Raw genomic sequence first — 21,621 nt, forward strand, 5'->3', positions numbered from 1 at the left:
TAAGCAGTGGACTATGATGGAAGGGCTGCCCTCTGTGGCTTCACAAGATGCCAATATGCACAAAAACGGTGAGAAGGGGACTGGCTATTTTGGGAATGCCCTTGCAGTACCATCTTGCAAGAGGTGAAATAGCTCAGATGTAACTATGCTTCAAGTTAGTTAATTCTTACCTCACCAGTATGCATCTTAAATATTTTTGATTTTAGTACTCCATACTCACAAAGATCCCAAGCTTTCCCTGAGTGTAAATGTATCTTTTTAATGCTTCAGGTGCAATAGTGCCCCCTGGAAAGGCTCGCGGAGGATCGCCCTACAACCAGTTTGACATAATTCAGGGCGACCCACTAGGTGGCCATGCAGGCCCTGCTGGTGATAGTTGGTTACCTGCCAAATCTCCACCAACGAACAAGATCGGAAGCAAATCCAGCAATGCCAGCTGGCCTCCAGGTATTACATAACGGCAGGGGTTATGTCCTAGCTTTAGAGTAGATGTGCTGGGACCCCTCCTCATCACAGTTTTTAAATAACCACTGCAAGGCAAATGTTTGCTTGGTCTATCTTGTTTTTTAATTTTCTTCCATGATAAATTAGAACATAAGTTATTAACTTCCAGTAGAAAATTGCTGGGGTAAATATGAACTAACTGCTGAATTACCTGAATAGTACTTGGGTTTTGTTAGGTGAACTCTTATCTTCTGTAGTTCGGTGACTTTATACTTACAGAAATTTTCATGAGAACAGTTGTTCATAGAATATACAATACCAGCTCCTTCCTCTTGTATTGATTCCTTATTTGCATTGTGTTAGGCTGACACAGGGTATAAAAATTTTGATTGATAGCATAGAATCAGAAAGCAAAGATGTGAAAGCATGGATTTTGTGATGGTGGGAACAGCATTTTCTTGTCTTGACCTCTTAATGTAGCATGAACTTTTCTTCTTGCAATTGTTTACAAATATGATCCACTGTGGACCACAAGATTTCTTTTGCCAGTGGTATTGGTACAATATGTATGCAATGTGTGTGCTACACTTGTGGCTCACCTTTTGCTCATGTTGCGTAAATGATAGAAGAGTGTAGCCATGTTTCAGTACTGCTCAGCAATCTTGTGGCTTGAGTAGAAGTTTCTTGCTTTTTGGATTACAGGCAGTAGCACATTCTTTAAGTCTTCTAGAGCTTCACTGGCAGAATTTTATCTTTCTGCTAGAAAACTCAAGTATTTAGAACAAAATACATATGTTTTTGAACATGCGCATAATCATCTATATAAATCATTCACTAAACACAGAGTGTTGTCCTTGAAGTTGCACAGATTAATCACCAGTGCTGTTCAGCAGATAGTGGGTGCTGTCATTCTTCTCTGCCTGGAAGACTCTTACATTCCAGGAAAACTTTCCTAACCTACTACTCTGGTGTGTATCCCCTCAAGCACAAAAAAGTAAGATGCAGGTACATCTCTTGGGTAAACCAGTAGCATAGAACTTGCATCAGAAAGACTAGGAATCTGTGACACATAAAACTGCAGGAAACCTACAAAAAGTAGTTAAAGCTTTTTATGTGCGAACCCCTCAGTGTCTAACTCTGGCAAGAAAATGTTTTCTGATGAGCTGACAGAGTTAAAGAATTGGTTATCTCAAGAAGCTCTGGACACCTACATTTCATACCACTGACTGCTCTCTGTAGAGGTGTATTTGCATTACATTTCTGTCAGCTTGGCTGTTAAGTACTGAGCTGGAGTTACTGCTCATAATGCCAGAAACCCCCAAAGCTTAATTTTTTTTTTTTAGGACCTCTCTCTCGTAGACTCACTGTTGCTGAACTTGTTTCTTTAGTCACCATTCCCCTACCTATTCCCTCTAATACTGAGAAACAGTACTGCCTGGAATGTTAGGAGAGGGATGTGAGGATCAGCTCTGTCATGTTTCCAAGTTTTGGAGCAGGCACTGACTCTGACAAGATTCTTGGTACCAGAAGACTGTTTACAGAAGTAAGAAGCTGAATAGCTACTCTTTGCCCCTCATTGATATCATGGAGCTTCCCTAGTGATATCTGCAGTCCCACTGTCTGTGTTAAGCAAAATTTTTGCTGTTGCTGACTGCCTCACCACTGTGAGAGGATAGCTGGAGTTCACAAATCCTGAACATAAACTCTCACTGGGATCATCAGTACTATCCCTAATTTCTTCTGTAAATGAGTAGCCCATGACTGCAATTGAAGATGCCATGTAACAGATCATGGGTTTTGGCATGTGGCTTTTATGCAATTATTGCTAGCCCTTTCTTCTGAGGTCCATAGGCTATTGGTACAAGTGTTACTGTCCCATAACCATCATCCACTTAAGCTGTCTCAGCTTTTCCAGCTTACTGGCTTCCTCGAGAAGGAAAACTTAACTGAAATCATGATCCACCTTGTCAACAACCCTGGTGAAGAATAAAGACCCAAAATGGTTTTACACCATAGGTCCTTCTTCTCTGCAAGCTTGTAGATGAGGCCCACTGTCAGTTCCTGGCATGGAGATACAATTTTTCTTCCTAATGTTGGAAAATAAGTTAAGGAAAATTATTTTAGAAGAGAGAACCTCTTGAAATGGGTATGTTTTTCCTTTGAATGAACAGTGGTCACTCAGCATTCACCCTGACTACACCTTTCACGTTTTCCTCCTAAATGCCATCTGCTGCAGAAATTCTGCCATTCAAGAGAGCAGTATTGTTCAGCACAAAGATAAATGAAGTGGTGCCCAAACAAACTGATATCACAGCTGGAGGTGAGAGCAAGTTTTGCTTCATTGGTGAGAACTGTATCTTTTGGTTATGTCACACAGACTTGCATATCTAGGTAATACTAGACTGTAATTTTCCCCATTCAGGAACAGTTCAGTCGTATACTCCAGGCAAACTGGCCTGATTGTCTGCCATGGTTTTCCTAATAAACTTAGGTTTGAACTTTTTGTGAGGACCTTTCAAATACCAGTAGAGAAAAGCACTTCATGATTTCTTCATCCAGAAATAAAAGAGCTTGTCTGTAGGGAGAGTTGGTGAATGTGCATGAGAGTAACTGTCAGTCCCAAAGGATAGTTTGGAAATTTGTCAATATGCTGAAGTTCAAGATAAACTCTTCTCCAGACCAGGAGTACATTGATGAGTGAATGTGTTTATGCACAATATGCCTTATCTTTGGAGCCTTGTTTGAATGTTCCTTAACTTTTTGAGGAGAGCTTACTATGCACTTAATTTTCAGTCTCACCAATTCTCAGAAATCTTTACAAAGGCAAGACTTGGACTCCCCCCCCCCCCCCTTTTTTTTTTTTTTTTTTTTTTGCAAACAAGTTCTAATTTCTAGGTCCTAACCTGGGTTCATGGATTCTGTATCTCGGAACAGAGGAGGTCCTGCGACTAGACCCAAGAGCTGCATTGCTTGTTCCTTAAGCACAAGGCAGTCTTGTTTGTCAGGGGATTGCAGTATTTTGGCAGTAGCTGAGCAGATTCCTTCCTTGATGCATTGCTGTTTACTCATACCTTTAGAAATGCCGGTACCTGGTGTCCGGGATTATTTTGTTGAGTTACTAAAGACTGGGAGATGTGACTGAGATTTACAAAATCATGAAGGCAGGGGATGAGATAAATGCAGAATTCTAATTCTGCGAATCCTGCAACACTAGAAGCATGGTGCAAATCCTGGACTTAAGAGGATATAAATTTTAAATAGATGAGAGCTTTATTTTTGCCTTCCCCCCCGCCCCCCCGTCAGGAGTGGTGAACTTCTGGAGACAGATGATACTAGCCAGTTGAAACAGTGATTGGATAAAGTGATGGAAAACCAATTTCATGAGCAGATGCTAGCAGATAGAGGGTATTTCTAGGTAGGACTGTGGGTGCTGGGAGAGTGTGAGGGCAGTAGCCTACAGAGAGTGGCCAGGTTTGTGTTCTATCCCTAAATGGTATCTCTTCTACAACTGTTAGTGGAATACTGGGCTATATGGACCACAGTTCTGACTCTGTGGGGCATTTCTTATGTCTTCTCTGAGCTTCTCCTGCCAGTGCATTATCACAATCTAATACTGCCCTTGGCTGTGCCAGTTGTTTGAACCAGTAGTATCACATTTTCCTCTGTATTTGTGTGTGAAAGTCATAGTCTTGACTATGCTTTTTCATTACAAAAGTGGCTGAAATGAATCCTTCCATGCCAGATTCATCATACATAGTTTCATTCCAGAGAGCACATCCTGGATCCCACTTTTAATCATGGATTTTTAATTACTCTCAAATTTTCTGTCAGTAATTATTTCAAAACTTCATGCTAGGAATAAAGGTATCATTCCATATTCTGGATTTTTAGATACAAGGGATGAATCCGCCACCTTGACACTTCTTTCACACTTACCCAAATTGTCGCATAATATCTGAAGCTTCTTTACATGTTTTTGTGTTTGGCAGTGCTACTTTCTTGTCACTGCTTCCAAAATTGACTACAGCTCTTTGTTCATTGAACATCTACTCAGAGAAGGAAGCAAGTTGCTGATCTTTCTTACAGTAACTGGAGTTTTTGTATGTTCGTACCTTACGTAACTCATCCACTTGTCTTAAAAATCTGGCATGCCTGGAGCTATAGTTGAAAGGAAACTAAAATATGATAGGTATATTCTGTCTCATTGTGAAGCATGAAGAAAGCCTGAGAGTAGATAAATTGCTTTTACTACAAGGCATCTCACCTTAGCACTATCTCAGTGTTGGTAAGTAACGTATAAAGTGCATGTGTGTACCTACACTGTAAAGTGTCAAATGTTGTGTTTACAAACTCTTAACGTAGGTAGCCTTTCCTTGAGAAAGGAACACACAAAATATGTGTGCAGAATCTAATCTCATATAATCTAATTTTACCTTTCTTGTATTAAGGGTGAAACTATTGAAGCCTCATCTGAAGGTAGTGAAAACAGGAATAGTCAAAAGAATACCATATGCACTTGCACTGTTTTTTTTGTACTGTAGACTTGTATTCAGACACTAGAGATAGTGCAGTGGAGTATGTGAAAAAGGAATGTGAAACAGATTTTAATTAAGAAAAGTGATTTTCCTGAGGAATAATGTAGAAGACAATTACTTACCCTCCTAAGTATCTTCAACAGTTACTTCCAGTAAATGGCATTGCCCTGTTTGCATCTAATTCCTTTTTCCCTCCTGTCCCAGAGTTCCAACCAGGAGTGCCATGGAAAGGTATACAAAACATTGACCCTGAATCTGACCCCTATGTGACCCCTGGAAGTGTGCTGGGGGGGACAGCCACATCTCCCATTGTAGATACTGACCACCAACTTCTGCGGGACACCACCACAGGTAAAACAATGAACTACTGGTATAAGATTAAGTCATTCTGATATTCGAGAATATTTTGATGTTCCTGTCATAACAGGGTAACAGTCCGTTGCATTTGATTAAGAAGGAGGCCTGTGTGGCTTTGCACCATGGCTGTGTATGGCGTGAAAACTTGTCATGGGTACAAATTGTGGCTCTCTTGAGGTTTAACAGAATAACAGAAACTCTGTGAAATTGGCTTACTCTTTCTCTCTCCTTTTCCCTTTGATAGGGTCTAATTCTTCCCTCAACACCTCGCTGCCTTCACCTGGTGCCTGGCCCTACAGTGCCTCTGACAATTCCTTCACCAACGTTCATAGCACTTCAGGTATGCAGGCTCCAAACCTTACCTGGACAAAGTGTTTTCCACTTAATAGTTCCTCATTCTCATTCCACTTAGAGTATTTAGTCTTTCAGTAATTTCTGAGGAAGCTTAGCAACAAGATTTGAGTGGCTGATCAGATAGTTTGCCTCTTGATGATAAAATACTCTGTTGTAGTTGCTTTAAAAACTGGAATAAGGTCCCCTGCACTTTCCCACGCCTGATACAAAATTCTTAGTTATGCAAGTTAAAGAATAGGGTAGCAGTGCGCAGCAGATGCAAAAGGAAGAAAAAAACAACCCACATGCACAATGTGTTGACGTGTAAGGAGTTGGGGGACTGTCATAATTTTTTAAACTTACCTGCTCCTGTATGTATGAGTTAAGGAATTAGAGTAATAAAGTGACTGACTTTACTAATTTTAACCTTAGAATATTAGAGTCCTGTGAAGGGAATGTTTTTTTGCCTCACCTTTTATAGCACTCGACATTCCCTGAAACCTGAAGAGAAAGAAAGGGCTTTTAGTCCTCTGGCTTTTAATGGTTGGCCTATAAATAGTAATTTAGATATCTGCCTCAGATCCTTGGTAAGAAGGTCTCCAAAGTTTTCCTGTGAAAAATGGTCTCTGCGCACACTTCTGAGTAGGATGCTGGAAGTACTTGCTCCAGACAAACCATCTGGATTTTGAACTTCTTACAAAAGCCAGAGTTTTCTCTTGCGAAATCATTGTCTTGACAACTACTTAAAACTAAAGAATTGTGTGTAAATAGTAGAAGTGACGAACATAGCAGAGAGCTGCATCTGGCCCAAACTTTATGGGTTTTGCATCTCACTGAATAAAAGCTGCGTTCATATGTTATCTTAGCATCTTCACAAAATGTGTTGAAAAATCCTATTTAACCCTCAAGAAAAACAGTGTTCCTGCTGCCAGTTTGTGGGGTGACATCGGTTTGAAGCAATATCTGTGTATGCAGCATTCCAATGACATAAAAGATTTCTCTTTCGTAGCCTCGGGAAAGGAATGGCATGTATCAGCTTCTTACCTCTGCTTAATTTTTGCCTAGCACATAAGAAAGACTCAAGAGATAAAAAGATGATTGAAGTTATAGTTGAATTGAGGAAACTAGACCACTTCCTGGCACACACACAGTCTGCTGCACATCTTGTTAAACTACACGCCAGCGTTTCACAGTGAGAAAGCGGGTCATCTGATTTAGGGATTTAGAATTCACATATGTGTAAAACGAACAGTCTAGTGAAAGCAGTTTTTTAAGCACTTTCATATACTTTCATTAGTTAGTGCTTGCAACCTGCTTGCTATTGACACACTGTTGTGGATATACACTGATCCAACTGTAAAATGAAGCACTCTTTTACTTACCGAAAGCTTTATGGTCTTGATTCCCAAATGTATTATTTTGTGACACCCTGGCATATTGTAAACCTGGATTTTTACCTGTTGTTTCAAATAAGTAATTTAGTAACTTTTGTTTAGTGAATAGAGCTTAATACATGTAATTGTACACACACACACACAAGTTCTGATTAAGATAATTCATTACACAAGTGCCTTTTCCGCCAGATTGCTCTGTCTATGTTCACAGGTTCTCATTACAGAACAAGGAAAAAAGAAATTACTCAAGTAATTTGGACTTTTGTTTGTTTTTGCTTTTATAAATGTCCTGTGGTGTAAGAAGGTGTGGGAGAATTTGCGATCTGCCTTCTTAAGGAAAACTGGTTTAGGAAGAGCTCCCAAATATTTATGACTAACAGTGATGTTTTTGGGAGTGTGTTAATTTCTTTTATTGGACTTCATATAAAGGGTTCTTGAAATGTGTTAGGGATATCCACTACTGGTCTTAACTTAGGCATTTGGTAATGCTTTCTAGTAAAAAAATTAATATGCACTACCAAGATTGTTTAAAAGTCCGGCTGTCACACAGCTGAGTGACCTTCTTTATGTGTTATCATTGTGTCAATTCTGTATGAAATTTATGATTCATGAGGAAGCTTTGATCTTATAGGAGGACATGTTTAGCAGGTAGCTTTAGCTTAGTAGACCAAGAGTGGTAAGTACTAATTTCAGTTCTCTGCAAGCTTATGGCCTGGAGAAGGTTCGATTTCATTAAAAGTCAGTAGTGCCCAAAGTTGTAAGAAATTCTCAGATGAAATGTAGTATAGACATAAAAGTTGCTATTCATCTTATTAACAATTGAACATATTGCGACTGGTTACATTATCATAAATGATCTAGGTTTTGTTTTTTTTAAGCATAGATAAAGTAGGCAAAGGTTAACTTACATGTAGCATGGCTTTTTTGGTATGGTAAATTAACTGTTGTATGGTTCTGTGCTTTGTGCTTGTCTCTGGTATAAATGTAGTCAAAGGGTTTACAGTGATAGTACAGTTGATGATGCCTAGTTGAATGTTGTAAGTTTCTCTAATATGTCCAATTTATTTAATCTTCTAGCAAAATTCAGTGATTACAAATCAACGTGGTCCCCAGATCCCATAGGACACAATCCCACTCATCTCTCCAACAAGATGTGGAAAAACCATATTTCCTCAAGGAACACTACAGGGCTGCCCCGCCCACCTCCTGGCCTGACCAACCCCAAACCATCATCTCCATGGAACAGCACAGCATCCCGATCGGTCAGGGGCTGGGGGGCACAGGACTCAAGGCTTGCCTCTGGTGAGAAGAATCAACTGATAGCAGCATTGATCAGACCTGAGGAGTGTACGTTTTACAGCTCTAATGGTTTGGAGGAAAGAAAGTTGCAGTTGTCTGGTAAAAGGAAAAAAAAAAAAGTTCCTTCTTGAAATGGAAATTTACTGTCAGTAATTGGGGGGGAGGTGGGAGGGTGGAATCCCAGGTCCTGCTGCAGGGGATAAGTGAAGAAGGCTGGGACCTGCCAGGAGGGAATACCTACTGCACGGGGCCTTTCAAGACTAGATGCTTTCTATGGGTGGGAAACTCGTCAAAGATAAAGCCCAGTAAAAAGTGAATCTTGATCTGAAATGTGAGGAAAGATGTGTTTTTTGTTTCTAGGACTGAACATTAGGCTTTCATGTGGTAACAGGTCTGATAATGCTGAATTTGTCTGAGACTGAAAGACCTGACTAAAGAAAAACGGTTTTCTTTGTATCAAATCTGTCTTGATTGCTCTGTCTTCTAATTTGCAGCATCTACTTGGAGTGATGGTGGGTCAGTTCGTCCTAGCTACTGGCTGGTTCTTCATAATCTCACTCCACAGGTATTTCTGTTGTTGTCTATGGGAACTTGTTTGCTTTACTGAGATACAGATGTGTATTATTCAGTTTTTTCTCTTTGAGTAAAATCTAACAAAATCAGATTTGTGAGCATATGCAAGATGTGTTTCTACTAAACTGGGCTGCAGTCGGATTCGTTTTTCTATTGTAATCTCTTCAGTGAACTTTAAGGTGTTTGGGTTTTGCTACATGGCTATCATAATCTTCTATTACCTAGAGTTTCAAAAAAAACCTATTGGAACAGCAAGATTTTTCTTAGAAGTGAGGGTAAGTTGCATGACCATGATGTGGAATGGTTTATAGCTGTTAGAGAGATTGTTCTTTGGGATGTTGTCAATAAGAAAGCTGGTGTTAACGGCCAGTTTTCACTTTGGTGTTTCCATAGTGAAACCACAGAATGTTTCCAGCACTCCTGCCAAAAACAGTCTAGTTAGGTTATTCCTGCAAGTATTCTCAGGGCGTGCTTCCATTCAGAATTAATTCTGTGGAGGTCTTGGTTTCAGCAATCCCAATTAGTCTGTGTTAAAGGCTTAGGAACAGCCTATATGATTATCAGCAGCACCCTGAGGTCTAGACAGAGTCCTCTGTTCATCAGTGTAATTTGTCATGCTTCTACTACAGTCTAAGAAAACATCAACACGAAAGGAAAAATTAAGGTCTCCTTCAGATCACCCAGAATGGCAAACTGTGTTCCATTCATAGAAAAGACTGTTTTCCTTGATGTGAAGGAAACAGCAGTGGTGTGATGAAGAGGCGCAGTTCTAAGTCTCCCTTGTGCAAGGTAGTTTAATATACTGCTTTAGGAATCATTTAATGGAAGAAGAATATATTTTGGAGGCATTTAAGTTAATAGAAAAGAGACAGAAGCAGATGATAATTGTCTCTTCCATAACAAATGCATTGTGGGTCAGTACACTAGACAGAAGGAAGCATAAAGCTTAAGGTGGATTCAGGGACAGTATCTTCACTTCAAGTTTCCCTATTTTAACTTTGTCCATATTTGTACCCATACACAAATTCCTTTTCCCTGAGGTTGTATCGTATAATAGGGGGGAAGGGGAGAAGAAAGAAAGTAGCACTTCCCTAAGTATCTGCACATATGGATCCCATTTGTGTGTGCATGTTCCTGTGGCATACCAGGAATGGAATCTGTTTGTACAGAACACCTTGGAGAACAGCAGTTACTGGAGGTAAGTAGCAAGCTGTTACTGCTGCAGAAGGAATGCAGGCAACCTACAGCTGCTGTGAAAACATTAGTTCAGGAGGAATGAACATTGCTGGGTTGGCAGAAGGATCACTGTCTGTTTCTGTGACTTACTGTTTCATAAACCACAAAGACAAAAGAAGCACCCAAAAAAAATGTTAAAACTCTCATTGTAGAGGTGATATTTCCAGTTTTCCAAAGAACTTTTGAATTTAGATCAACTCAATATTGGTTGATCTAAATTCTGCTGAAATCAGAGTGCTGGAGACTAATAAATGCTGGTTCATTGGTACAAATCCTAATGGATGAAGATGGTGGGAAGTACAAGTTGTATATAATTACTGGAAAACCTGCAAACATAAGGATAGCAACAATTTAAGAAATTCAATGAGATGGGGAAAACTGTACTTAAGATACAAGTGAGGGGGAAGGCTAAGTCAGATTATTCCATAAAGCAAAGTTGTCATAATCATGAGAAGGCAAAGCATAGTGATTCTGTTGGAAAATTAAATCCTGTCACCTTTGCTTACTTGCCACTGCTTTAACCTGTTTTCCTCTCTGAGAGAAGGTTATCTTTTGATTACTGAGATGAAGTTAGGATTGAAGTTCATTTGGAGACATAGTTACAAACATCTGTTTTATCCTGGCTGTTCTTCCTCAGATTGATGGGTCAACCTTGAGGACGATCTGCATGCAGCATGGCCCACTGCTGACATTCCATCTGAACCTGACCCAGGGCACCGCCCTTATCCGATATAACACCAAACAGGAGGCGGCCAAGGCCCAGACTGCACTGCACATGTAAGCAATCCCTGTGTCCGTTCTTTGTTACTATGTTAGTAATGAACACAAAACATCTGTCCAGTGCTATGCTTTGGAAACTCGTTTCAAGTATCATGGTTGGAAGGGAATCTTTCATTCATCGGCAGAGGAAGGTGAGAAACAAAGATGCCTTTTTTTTGTGTTACTTTAATTGCTGGCACAAACTGGCACATAGAGAACTAGGAAGGTGCAAATAGGCTGGAATTGTGACCTGAATGTACCTTACTGTACAACTTTGGCCATTTTATAAAAGCTTGTGAATTGTTTCAGATGAAAAGCATTCTTATATGTGCAATCCCAATGTGTGGGAATCTGCTCTAGTTTCGAGATACACTTTGAAAAGCTGCAGATTGTAGGTTTCCTGTTCTTAAGCTTTTTGGAACTGACTGTGGCTCTGGTATGTTTTGAAAACATGAGCGGTTTTGAGACAAAAATCTTGGGGCGTGGAGTAAGCCCTTAAAGTCAGCAAATACTTTTGAACTATACTAATCTTAACCTAAATTTCACAGGCTTTTAACCTGTTCCTCTGTTTTGTTTGAAAGGTGTCATTATGTGCATTTACCATTTTAGCTTTAGCTACACTGTATCGGCACTTTTATTGCTCTTGGTGTTAATGTTAAGGACCTTAGTTGAAATTTAAAAAGGTTTTGTTGCAGGTGTAACAACTGAATGTTGGGGGGAGGGAGTAATTATTAGGCTTTTTTCTTCCATGTATCTTGTCTTCTAGGTGTGTGTTGGGAAACACTACCATCCTGGCTGAGTTTGCCACAGATGAAGAGGTTAGTCGCTTTCTGGCACAAGCTCAGCCCCCTACACCTGCAGCAACCCCAAGTGCACCCACAGCAGGCTGGCAATCCCTGGAGACAGGACAGAACCAGACAGATCCAGTTGGACCTGCTTTGAATCTCTTTGGTGGGTCAACAGGGCTTGGGCAGTGGAGCAGTGGTGGCGGCGGTGGCAGCAGTGGGGGTGATCTCCCTGGCGCTTCGTTGTGGGGACCCCCATATTCTTCAAGCCTGTGGGGGGTCCCAAGCGTAGAGGATCCACACAGAATGGGCAGCCCTGCTCCCTTACTACCTGGAGACCTTCTGGGAGGAGGGTCGGATTCAATCTGAACTTAGAACTTTCAACTCTGACCTCGTGACCTTTTTTGGAACAGCAGCAGCACTAACTTGACCTTTTCGTTTTTTTCAACTTGCAATAAATACATTTATAAAAGGAAAAAAGAAAACGGAGAGAGAAAAAAAGGTGGGTCATTGACAGACTGTCTGAGCACATAGTTGCCTCCCTTATATAACTTCAGTTTTTTCGTTTGGAATATGAATCCAAAAAGAGAACATATCACTCTTGAAATACTTGAATCATGAACGCCAACTTAGAAAGACAATGTGAAGCAAGTACACATACCATTTAAATTTAAACACAAAAAATTAAAAAAATTAGTTTCTAGTTTTTCACTTTTTCATGTTATACGGAAGTTGTTGCTAAGAAACATATATACTGAAAAATAGCTTTTTAACTTTGTTTGCACTGGGTGTGTTTCCGTCCTTAGGTCTACCATGTTGGGTTGGGGGAGGGGTTCAAAAGAAAAGGGGGGAGAAGACTTGACGGAGCCTCACTTTAAAAACAAAAAAAAACCCTAAAAAAATTTACAAAATTAAAAAAAAAAAAAACACAAAAAAACAAAGCGGGGGGGGGAGAAAAAAATCAACAAAAAAAACCAACACTTTGTGATTGGCTGGTTGATAAGTACCAGTGTGTTCTGGCACATGTAACTGCCCACGTGTGCTTGTTTCTGTGTGAGTGTGTGTGCACGTTTGTGTGTGTGCATTTTTTTCTCTATATATATAATCTTGAAACGCTGCATTGCTGATGGTCTACGGGCTGGCTGGCCATCTGCATGTCTTGATTCTGAAAACAAGACAGGCATGGTGGAGTCCCTGTGGCTGAAGCAGAATCCAGTTGGGCTGGATCAAAATTTGTCAGTAGGTTTTTTTAAATTCATTTTAGCAGGGTGCTATCTCAAGTCTGCAGATCATACTGAGTGGGTAGTTGCTTCCTAGCCCTTGTTCTAACCCTGTGGTAGAGCAGAACACTGCCATATCCAAAGGATTTGGTGAGAGGGGAGACAATGTTGAGTAGCAGTGTATTTATTTATTTAATGTCTGCATGTGGGGTTTTTGTACTGAGTGAACCCTAGAATGTTTGTTATATAATGCAAGCCTTTTTTTTTCTTCCAATGAGGGGGAAAAGGAGAGAAAGAAGACGTTGCCGTTTTTTGTGCTGTTCTTATTCAGTCTCCCATAAGCTTCAGTACCTTAAAAAAAAAAGTGTTTCTTTTCTCCCCTAAACCTATAAATAGGCACCCATATTCATTCTTGAAAAATCCATCAAAAGGTTGATAGTCCAGCCCAACCAAATTAGCCTTTTAATTGATTTACTGCTTGTATTAAAACTGACAAAAACTACATCGTGTCAGCGAACCGCTGGCCAGCCTGCCTCATCTCCTGAAAGCACATGCAGCTAACTCCGTTCTGCGTCCTTCATGGTGAGCGTTACCTGTGCCAGGCCTTGGTGTATTACAGCACCAGACCATCACTGACAGAAACGTTTACTTACGAATGTTCTTAAACCAGTGTGTACTTCAAACGTTTCCTTTTGTTTCTCTGTGTTGTGTTTTTTCCTGTGTATGTGGTTTTGCTTAGGGAGGTATATAACTAGCAAAGACTTCTTTTTTTTAAAAGTATTGCACCTTTTTGGTTTTTGTTTTTACCTTTTCCATACTGTTGCTTTTAAATTTCTGTATTTAAGGAAAGGTTTGGGGTTTTTTTTAGCATCAGTGTAGTAATACTCTGGGCAGGATAGGGCTGACCTGTAATCCACAGTGATAGCCAGTGTGTGCGTGCATGTGTGCGCTGGGAACAAAACTTTTAAGACCTGTGGTTGTGGAAAGAGTTGTAGCAGACTTGAAGGAATGTCCCTTGACACAAAGTGGGAAGTCTTCGGGGGGGGGTGGGGCCAGGAGAAGAGGGAAGAGAGATGCTGGTACTTTTTCCATAAGTGCTAGGACTTCCATGTGGTGTTGTCTAGCTGTTATACTGTCTAACAAAGTGCCGACATTCTGTACCAGCACATACCTGTCCATTCCAGCCCTCAGCGGGAGCAGTGCTCGGGCTTTATTACCTGGCGGGGGGTGGGGGGTGTTGGTCTTCTGGAGTCTCTTTCTTCAGCATTTTCATTGAAGGATACGACAATATCTGATACCTTTAACTCTAAGCGTGGGTTGGATGGGGAGAAGTCAAAGATTCAGTAACGGGGGGTGGGGTGGGTGCGCGCGCATGTGTGGTGCGGGGGGTGGGGGTGGGTGCGCGCGCATGTGTGTATGCCTGTGTGCTGGGGGTGGGAGGGAAGGGCTAGGGAGTTACATGGCTTTTTTTTAATTCGCCCTTTCTATGTAAACCCAATGTCACAAGGAAGACTGACTGAGGGAAATGCTGCATATACACATGCCTGTAGACTTGTATGCAAAGTGTTTTGTGACAAAAAGTATGAGTAGGTTTGTATTTGTTTAGTAAACTGGAGCGTGCAGCATACTCTGGCCCCTTTTGAATATACTTTTCTATCATGTCTCCCCCTTCATCCATCCCACTGTGCACAAAGAAACAAAATGCTCTCTTCCAGCTCCTGCTAGCTAGTGCCCCTTGCGTGCACACATCCATAAAGCTTTGTTTCTGCTAGTCTCTGCTCGAAGACCAGCCATGCTCAGACACACAGAGCAGGTTCTTAAAAGTCCTGCGCCAGCAGTACTTCCTAGTGAAGCACCTTTGGCCTGAGTAAGCCAGTATCTGTTCTGTCACATGATGTGCTTATACATGCTGGTTCATTGCTGTGTTCCACCCCCACTTCTCTCTCCCAACCTGCCCTAAGGTCCCTTTTCCTGCACTTTGGGCTAGTTGAGTTCATTGCGATACTACGGTGAAAGCCGGGTGCTAGAGCCCCTCTTGTTTACAAGACATAATGAGGGATTTGAAATATTTAAAAAGAAAAGCTAAATTGTTCTTCCATTGTAAGCTTAAAGGGAAAAAATTAAAATGTAGAAAAAAAAAAAAAAGACCAAAAAGTGCATATATATATTTTAGATGAAGACTAACTCTGGGAGCATTTAACAGTGTTTTTGTTTTTATTTTAACATTTTATTTTCCTGCTTTAAATTTGCAAGCATTCTCAGGAATTCTAGGGTAGGAAGCCAGTTTTTTGAAGATGGTTTATTTAACCTTATCTTATCCTAGATAGATGGCTGTTTCTTGTTGATAAACTTTTACAAGTTCCTGAATCTTCAAAATGTTTGAAAGTTTTTACGTTAAAATAAAAATGCTAAAAAAAAAAAATAAATAAAAAGAAAAAAATAAAAAATCTCCAAATGTTACTGTCAGGGGGGGATCAAGAATTTTAAAGACTGTATAAATTAAAATACATTAAGAAAACTTCTCAATATCAGCAACAGAAATTCATTGTAATCTTAAACAAGTTGTGGGAGAAGAAGGGTTATCATTTATAGTGCTTTGTTACTCATGCAAACATGTGTGCAGTTGCATGGAGAAGAGAAGTGTGTGAATGGAAATCTATCACTTTGTTCCCTCTCAGTTGAAACAAAATGAAAATATTCTTCCAAGCACCTTTTTAAAAGCGAAGTGAAACTATAACCTAATTAAAATGCAGTAAAGTTTAACTGAGAGAGTCCTCAGTTAGGAAGACTAGCAGGAAATACATGATGGTGCTTCTTTGAACCACTTGTAAGTAGTGCTAAAGAAAACCAGTGCTGACAGAATACCAATAATGAAGTAGTTTTATTATCCTGCCTTTTTCAGTACAGAAAAAGGAGAGAATATGGACAAACTCCAGTAAAATGTACATTAGAAATCAGCTTTCCTGTTTTCAGCTATTTGGTCAGTTTATTCCCCACTTGGAGATTTGCTGCTTGCTTTTCTTCACCCACTCCACCTCCCAATCTTTCTGGTTTATTTTATATGAGGGAAATACCTGTTAAACTCTTCTGTTCACCCTATTGCTGCTGGCTGTCAGGGCTTACAGTCTTGAACTACAGAGTTTGGTGTTGGGATGGCCAACTTCTGTCTCCCAGCTCATAAGGGCCAGGGGCTTACTCTGCCTGAAATGGCTAGGCTCAAACCACAAAAACCACGCTAGTGCCTTTTTACATGCATCCACATGCCCTACAGTAGGGGAAGGGAGGGAAGATGAGGCAAAGTGAGGCAGTATAGCCACTTCACGGATGTAGCTGTACAACAGTAGATGAGATAACTTTATTATTTAAAAAAAAAAAAAATCAGATGCCAAATTCCTGTCCTTTTCATATCAGTTGCCCAGTGTTTTCATGTTGCACTGCATGTACATCTGAGCATATATGTGTGTGTTGAAAATAACGCATCAACAATAACAATAATGCGCTTTTAAAAAAAAAAAAATCCTGTCATGGGCCAGTAGAAGGAAAGTTTATTTAGGGAGTTTGGGATTATTTTTTTTATTATTATTATTATTATTATTTTACAGAGAGAATTTTTGAGTGCTTTGACAGAGGCTGTGTTTTATCAAAATCAGCAGTGTCCTAAAAGAGAGGAAGTTGTAGGATTTAGTCAAAAAGAGCCCAGGAACTTGACAGTCACTTGGAAGTGGATTGTGACTGACTGCTGAAGCATTGGCAGTCTGGAGCTTCAGTAGTCTGGTGTGTCCAAATTTACTGTAGTATAACAGTCTGCTCCTCCTTTCTCTAAACATGCAGGCCTGCATATGTTAGTGACCGTCTCCTCGGTGATAGTTTTCCTGAATTGTTAAAGCAGCATTAATCTTACTGTTTTCTAACTACAGTTGACAATTCTGTCCTTCTCCAAATTATATGTAGCTAATGATGATGTGTTGCTAGTGTGGCTTAGTCATGGCACTCCTAACCCTTGCAAGTGATTCCTGAGCATTGTGCTAACCAGACTCATCTTCTAGCGACAACCATCGCTTAATGTTGTAAATACTACCAGTTGAGCTCATAACAGCGAAAAGTCAGCAAGGAACTGATGTCAGGGTTTTCTGGGCTTTTACTAAACTGTTCCAGGGAGGTAATCAGTGGCAGCATCTTGTTTAAACATACTGACAAAGAAGGTAGGGAAAAGAGGCTGGGGAAAGCACAGCTTGAGACTGTAGGTGTCTCTTTCAAGATGATAGAAATCAAACATAACATCTTTCACTGAAAAACACTTTTTACTTAAGTGACAAAGAGAGCTCTTTATCCTTGGTTTTGGTACTCCGAGTTATACAGTTTAAACATATACATACTTTACAGGTGGTTTCCGTGTTCCTGTTTTTTTCCTGGTTTTGAATCCTTCAGTGCTTAATTCCTTTAAAAAAAAAAAAAAAAAACAAAAGCAAAAACAAAAAAACACCCAAACATTTTAGTAGTCTTCTAAGCAAGTATCCATTTGTTACCAGCCACTTTGCCTACCCCACCCTGCAGATTTATCAAGCTGAGAGTTTTTTAATGGGTTTGATAATTCTGTGCTCCATTTGAGTATTTTATTTTAGCAGTGACAACAAAGTCTAGCAAGCAAAAAAAAAAAAAAAAAAAAAAAAAGGTGGGGTACAGCTCAGAAACCTGTGTTGAGACTTCTGACATTTACTTTGGAAAGCAGTTTTAGTACCATGTGCTTTGGAAGATTTGACATCTTTTCCTACTGTTTTTATGCTTTTACCTGGAAATTTGCCCAGCAGTCTTGGGAGTGGATTTTTTTGTTGGTTTGGGGGGTTTTTTTCCAATCACAGGCTGTCAGGTTTTTCTTATGAATTTTTTTATTTTCCTTCATGTCAAGTGGCTTGTGTAAGGAGCAAAAATATTAAGCCAAGTGTGTTTTTCTTCTGCAATATAAACAGGATGTTTTCTACAAACTGCCTGGGATAACCACCTCAAAGACTAAATAACAATTGAACCTTTATATTAAGTTATTAAGTTGGCCTTGGGGGGAGGGGGGCATGAAATACCTAAACACTTACTCTTTAGACCTTTTATTCTATTCTGTTCTTCCTAAAATGCTGCCACATCTTCCACTGTGTCTTAGTCGTGCATCCAAACAGTACCATAGGGGTTTGTTTTTGTTTGGTTGGGTTTTTTGCTTCATTCTTTATTACCCTTACCTCTTAGGCTTCTAATTTTGTTTCTGCATATTGTTTTCCTGTTGCTTTAAGCGGAATATTGTTTGTATATCTGAGATACCAAATTTGGCCAAGTCTGGTCTGGGAAGTCAGGAGTGATCCTCATGTGAGTTAGTCCCACTGACCTTACAGGAATGAGTACCGCTTTGGTAAGTGCTCTTTGTGTAAGTAAACCGTAGCTGGATCCAGGCCAAGGTAGCAGATGAGGACCTGTTTTATTTCCAATGCGGCAAATATCTGTGTTGCATATATCACATTCACTGTAAATGATGTGACCTTAGTATGCAGGTTTCTCAAGTGAATTGAAATGCTGGTTTTGTGGTGTATGGTTAACATCTCAGGGTATGAGTCCTGATTGAGGAAAAGGTGGGGTTTTGTCTCTAAAGGTTCCCCTAGCAGAAGCAGCTTTCTTAATTGTAAATATGTATGCATGTATTTGTGGGCAGGAAAGTAATGCCAAGAAAACGAAGTTGAAATTAATTCTAAAAAACAAACAAATGCTGTGGAAGTGCAACTTTGGTCCTGAGTCTGAAACAACATATGCAGAATCTGTTGGTTTGTCTAAATTGATTTTGCACAAAGTACTATTTTAGTTCTCTTGCAATGTTAGGAACTGATACTGTTAGTTAGATTCTATCAGTCATTCCTACAGTGATCAGAATACAGATGTCTAAAACCCAAACTCTTCCTTTCCTTCACCTCCAGTACTAGGCTCCCACCTGTAGCAGAAGGGGAGAAATAGGTAGAACTTCCTGATGTAGACAGAGCTGGTTTTCCCTGTTGTCCTGAATTCACATCCAAACCTAAAACACAAAGCAAAAATTACGTTGGAGCTAAATGTTGGTTGGGCTAAATGACAGGAGCCTAACTGGAGATTTTTAGCAGCCTTGCTAGTTCATGTCCCTCACAATGTTTTGCGTAAGTGTCCCATCACTGTATATACCAGTGTTGCTGAATTTTACCAAAGTTCCCCTGCAGTAGATAATAGGAAACAGGTCTGTTTCATAGTGACTCACCAAGCAGTGCTTTGTCTACAGTAGAATTCAAGTGTCTGTCTACATTGCTGTTAAGACTGAGTAAGAGTCCTGTTTAAAATATAGCTCTCTATTTTGTGGTGTTGTGTGAGACTTTAAACTTTGTGATGTAGTAACTATAGCTTCTAATCCTTATATGAAAAGTGATTTAAAGTTTCATCTGTGCTACAAAAAGCACCACAGCTCCTGATGGTTTGGAGCCTATTTTTAAAACTATTGTCAGGCCAAGATAGATGCAGCTTCATCTGTGGCACGCAGCAGACAATGTCCGTTTGCATCCACGGTTTGTGTGCGTGTTGCTTTTCATTGAGCTATGCAGGAAATTTTTTCTCTTAAAAGTCTCCCAGAATTCTGTGCTATACAAGCAAGCTTCTAGAAAATCAAGTGCCCTCTGCAAGGAATCATTTTCGCTCTGTATGTGTGACAGTTGAGACTGGTGACATTCAGCAGTGTTAGGGCTCCTGTTAACTTTCTACTGAGAAAGGGAGTTTTTTGACGTGACTCTTGACAGCCTTTCTGTAAATTAATACGGAGCACTCCAGGGGAAAAGGAAAAAAAAAGGGGGGGGGGAAGAATGCATTGTGCCAGCCAGCATTAAGTATTTTTGCAGCAAACATTCTTGACTGTGGTGGGCAGAGGGGAAGAGAACGAGACTGGAGAAGTTTGCATGGATGCGCAATACAAGGAGGCAGTGCTAGCAAGGAATGTTCCTTGAAGACTAAATGCCTCCTCTTGGGTATTGGTGTCTGTTGTTGCATTCACAGAACTAACTTCCTGTGTTTTTTAATCTGTTTGGTTTTTTTAATTGGGACAAAGTGGAAGCTTCTCCTGTTTCAGACGAAACAGAACCCTATGTGAACATTTTCTTCATCATTTACTGTTGAGCAGTAAGAGCAGGTTGCACAGCTTGTTAGAGTAGCTATTTTAGTGACATGGTTATGATATTATGTGCTTGCTTTTCCCTCCCTCTCCCTGCCAGATATGGCTTAGCCTTTCTATATAAGGGGCTGTGTGGGGTTTTTTTGTTTTGTTTGGGGGATGTGTGGAGAAGAAGCAAAATGAAGTGAAAATGCAAGCCAAGGTAGAACAGCCTTACTTTAGGGGGTAGCCTTACAACAGAGCTTTATAGTGAGTGTGCTGTATTCCAAAATATGTAAGCCAAAAACAAAAAAAGCATTCATTTATGCAAAAAAAATTTTTAAAAAGAGGTGTTGGAAGACTTCTTTAATATGTACCTTCTAAAGGTAGAGTAAGGTCTCACCAAGTGATACGTTATTGTGATACTTCTTGCTGGGTCAGTAGGGATGGGTTGGGGTATAAGCGCTTAACATTTTCCTCCTATGTTTTTACAAGCAGTAAGTTAAATGTGGTATTTATGAATGTGCCTTTGTGAGTATAGTGACTGTCTAATTGAGGAGACCGCTTGGGCTGGAGGGGAGACTGGTCAATTTATTCTTTCAAGAGGTCAGACATGGAGACTGCAGTCCACCGGTCCCTTTTGACAAGCAGCATCTTTGGGCTGGTCTCTACACTGCACAATACGTATTCATATGTGGTAGAGATCGGGGTGGGGGGGTGTGAAGGGATGTCATGTGATGCACAGAAGCTGTTGATAGTTATAGGCTAGTCTGCTGTTGCAGGTTGAGTTTATATATGTATTATGTGGCTTCTCTTTATGTTAGTGTGCATGAGTGTGAGTGCGTGTGGCTTTATTTTTTGTAAGCACTGGAGAATTGAAACACAGTGATGTTTGAGACAAATTTATACATGTAGAGAAGATGATGTTTTGTAGCTTCTGTTAAATAGTGGGTGCAGGCACACTTTTACCCTCTCTGTCCGTGTCCTGATAAGAGAAACAGGAAAATTTATTTTTTTCAACCCTTCAACTTCCAGCACACTTAACGTTGCCATTTAAATGAACAGGGTATTACACAAGAAGAAAAAAAAAAGTTTTTGAAATGGTGAGGTAGAAGTGTTTAAAAGAAAAAAAAATCTGAAGTAATTTTTTGTTTCTTTGAAGCTGTTTGTAGCTAAACATGGGAATCTGCAGTGTCTCCTTCCATTTGTTTTTTTTTTTCTTAATAATTCACCTCTTCGTCCCACCCAAAACATGAGGTGTACAAGATCAAGAGCTGTTGCTGTATTCATAATTCCCACCCTGAAAAGAAATTCCAGTGGGATCTCTCAGCTCTATTCAGGAAGACAAAGAGAGGAGAGACTCTGCAGTTTTCTTTGCTTCGCTCTCATTCCTCTCTAATGGCCTTGAAATGTATTATTATGCAAATGTGAATTTTGATACTGAACTTAAGAAGAGGTTGTTTGTTCTTTTTTCAAAAAAAAAAAAAGGTCCCATATGTGGTCAGCATTGCTTCTTTATTTTGTAAGTGAATTGTAAACTATGCATTC

General features: G+C 40.0%; 1 protein-coding gene across 2 annotated transcripts in view; it reads left to right on the plus strand.

The window, feature by feature from the left end:
* The window catches only part of TNRC6B (trinucleotide repeat containing 6B), a 46,006-nt gene extending 33,754 nt beyond the window's left edge, over positions 1-12,252 (plus strand). For both annotated transcript variants that reach the window (XM_010292334.1, XM_010292335.1), the window contains 8 exons: positions 1-68; positions 271-447; positions 5,184-5,330; positions 5,581-5,676; positions 8,141-8,365; positions 8,857-8,927; positions 10,809-10,948; positions 11,697-12,252. The exon at positions 1-68 is cut by the window's left edge and continues 91 nt beyond it. In XM_010292334.1, coding sequence (XP_010290636.1) covers positions 1-68; positions 271-447; positions 5,184-5,330; positions 5,581-5,676; positions 8,141-8,365; positions 8,857-8,927; positions 10,809-10,948; positions 11,697-12,084 — 1,312 coding nt within the window. In that variant the 3' untranslated portion in view covers positions 12,085-12,252. The remainder of the gene's footprint in view (positions 69-270; positions 448-5,183; positions 5,331-5,580; positions 5,677-8,140; positions 8,366-8,856; positions 8,928-10,808; positions 10,949-11,696) is intronic.
* The last annotated feature ends 9,369 nt before the right edge of the window (positions 12,253-21,621 follow it).

Source organism: Phaethon lepturus, unplaced genomic scaffold (assembly GCF_000687285.1).
Source record: "Phaethon lepturus isolate BGI_N335 unplaced genomic scaffold, ASM68728v1 scaffold26498, whole genome shotgun sequence".
NCBI lineage: Eukaryota > Metazoa > Chordata > Aves > Phaethontiformes > Phaethontidae > Phaethon > Phaethon lepturus.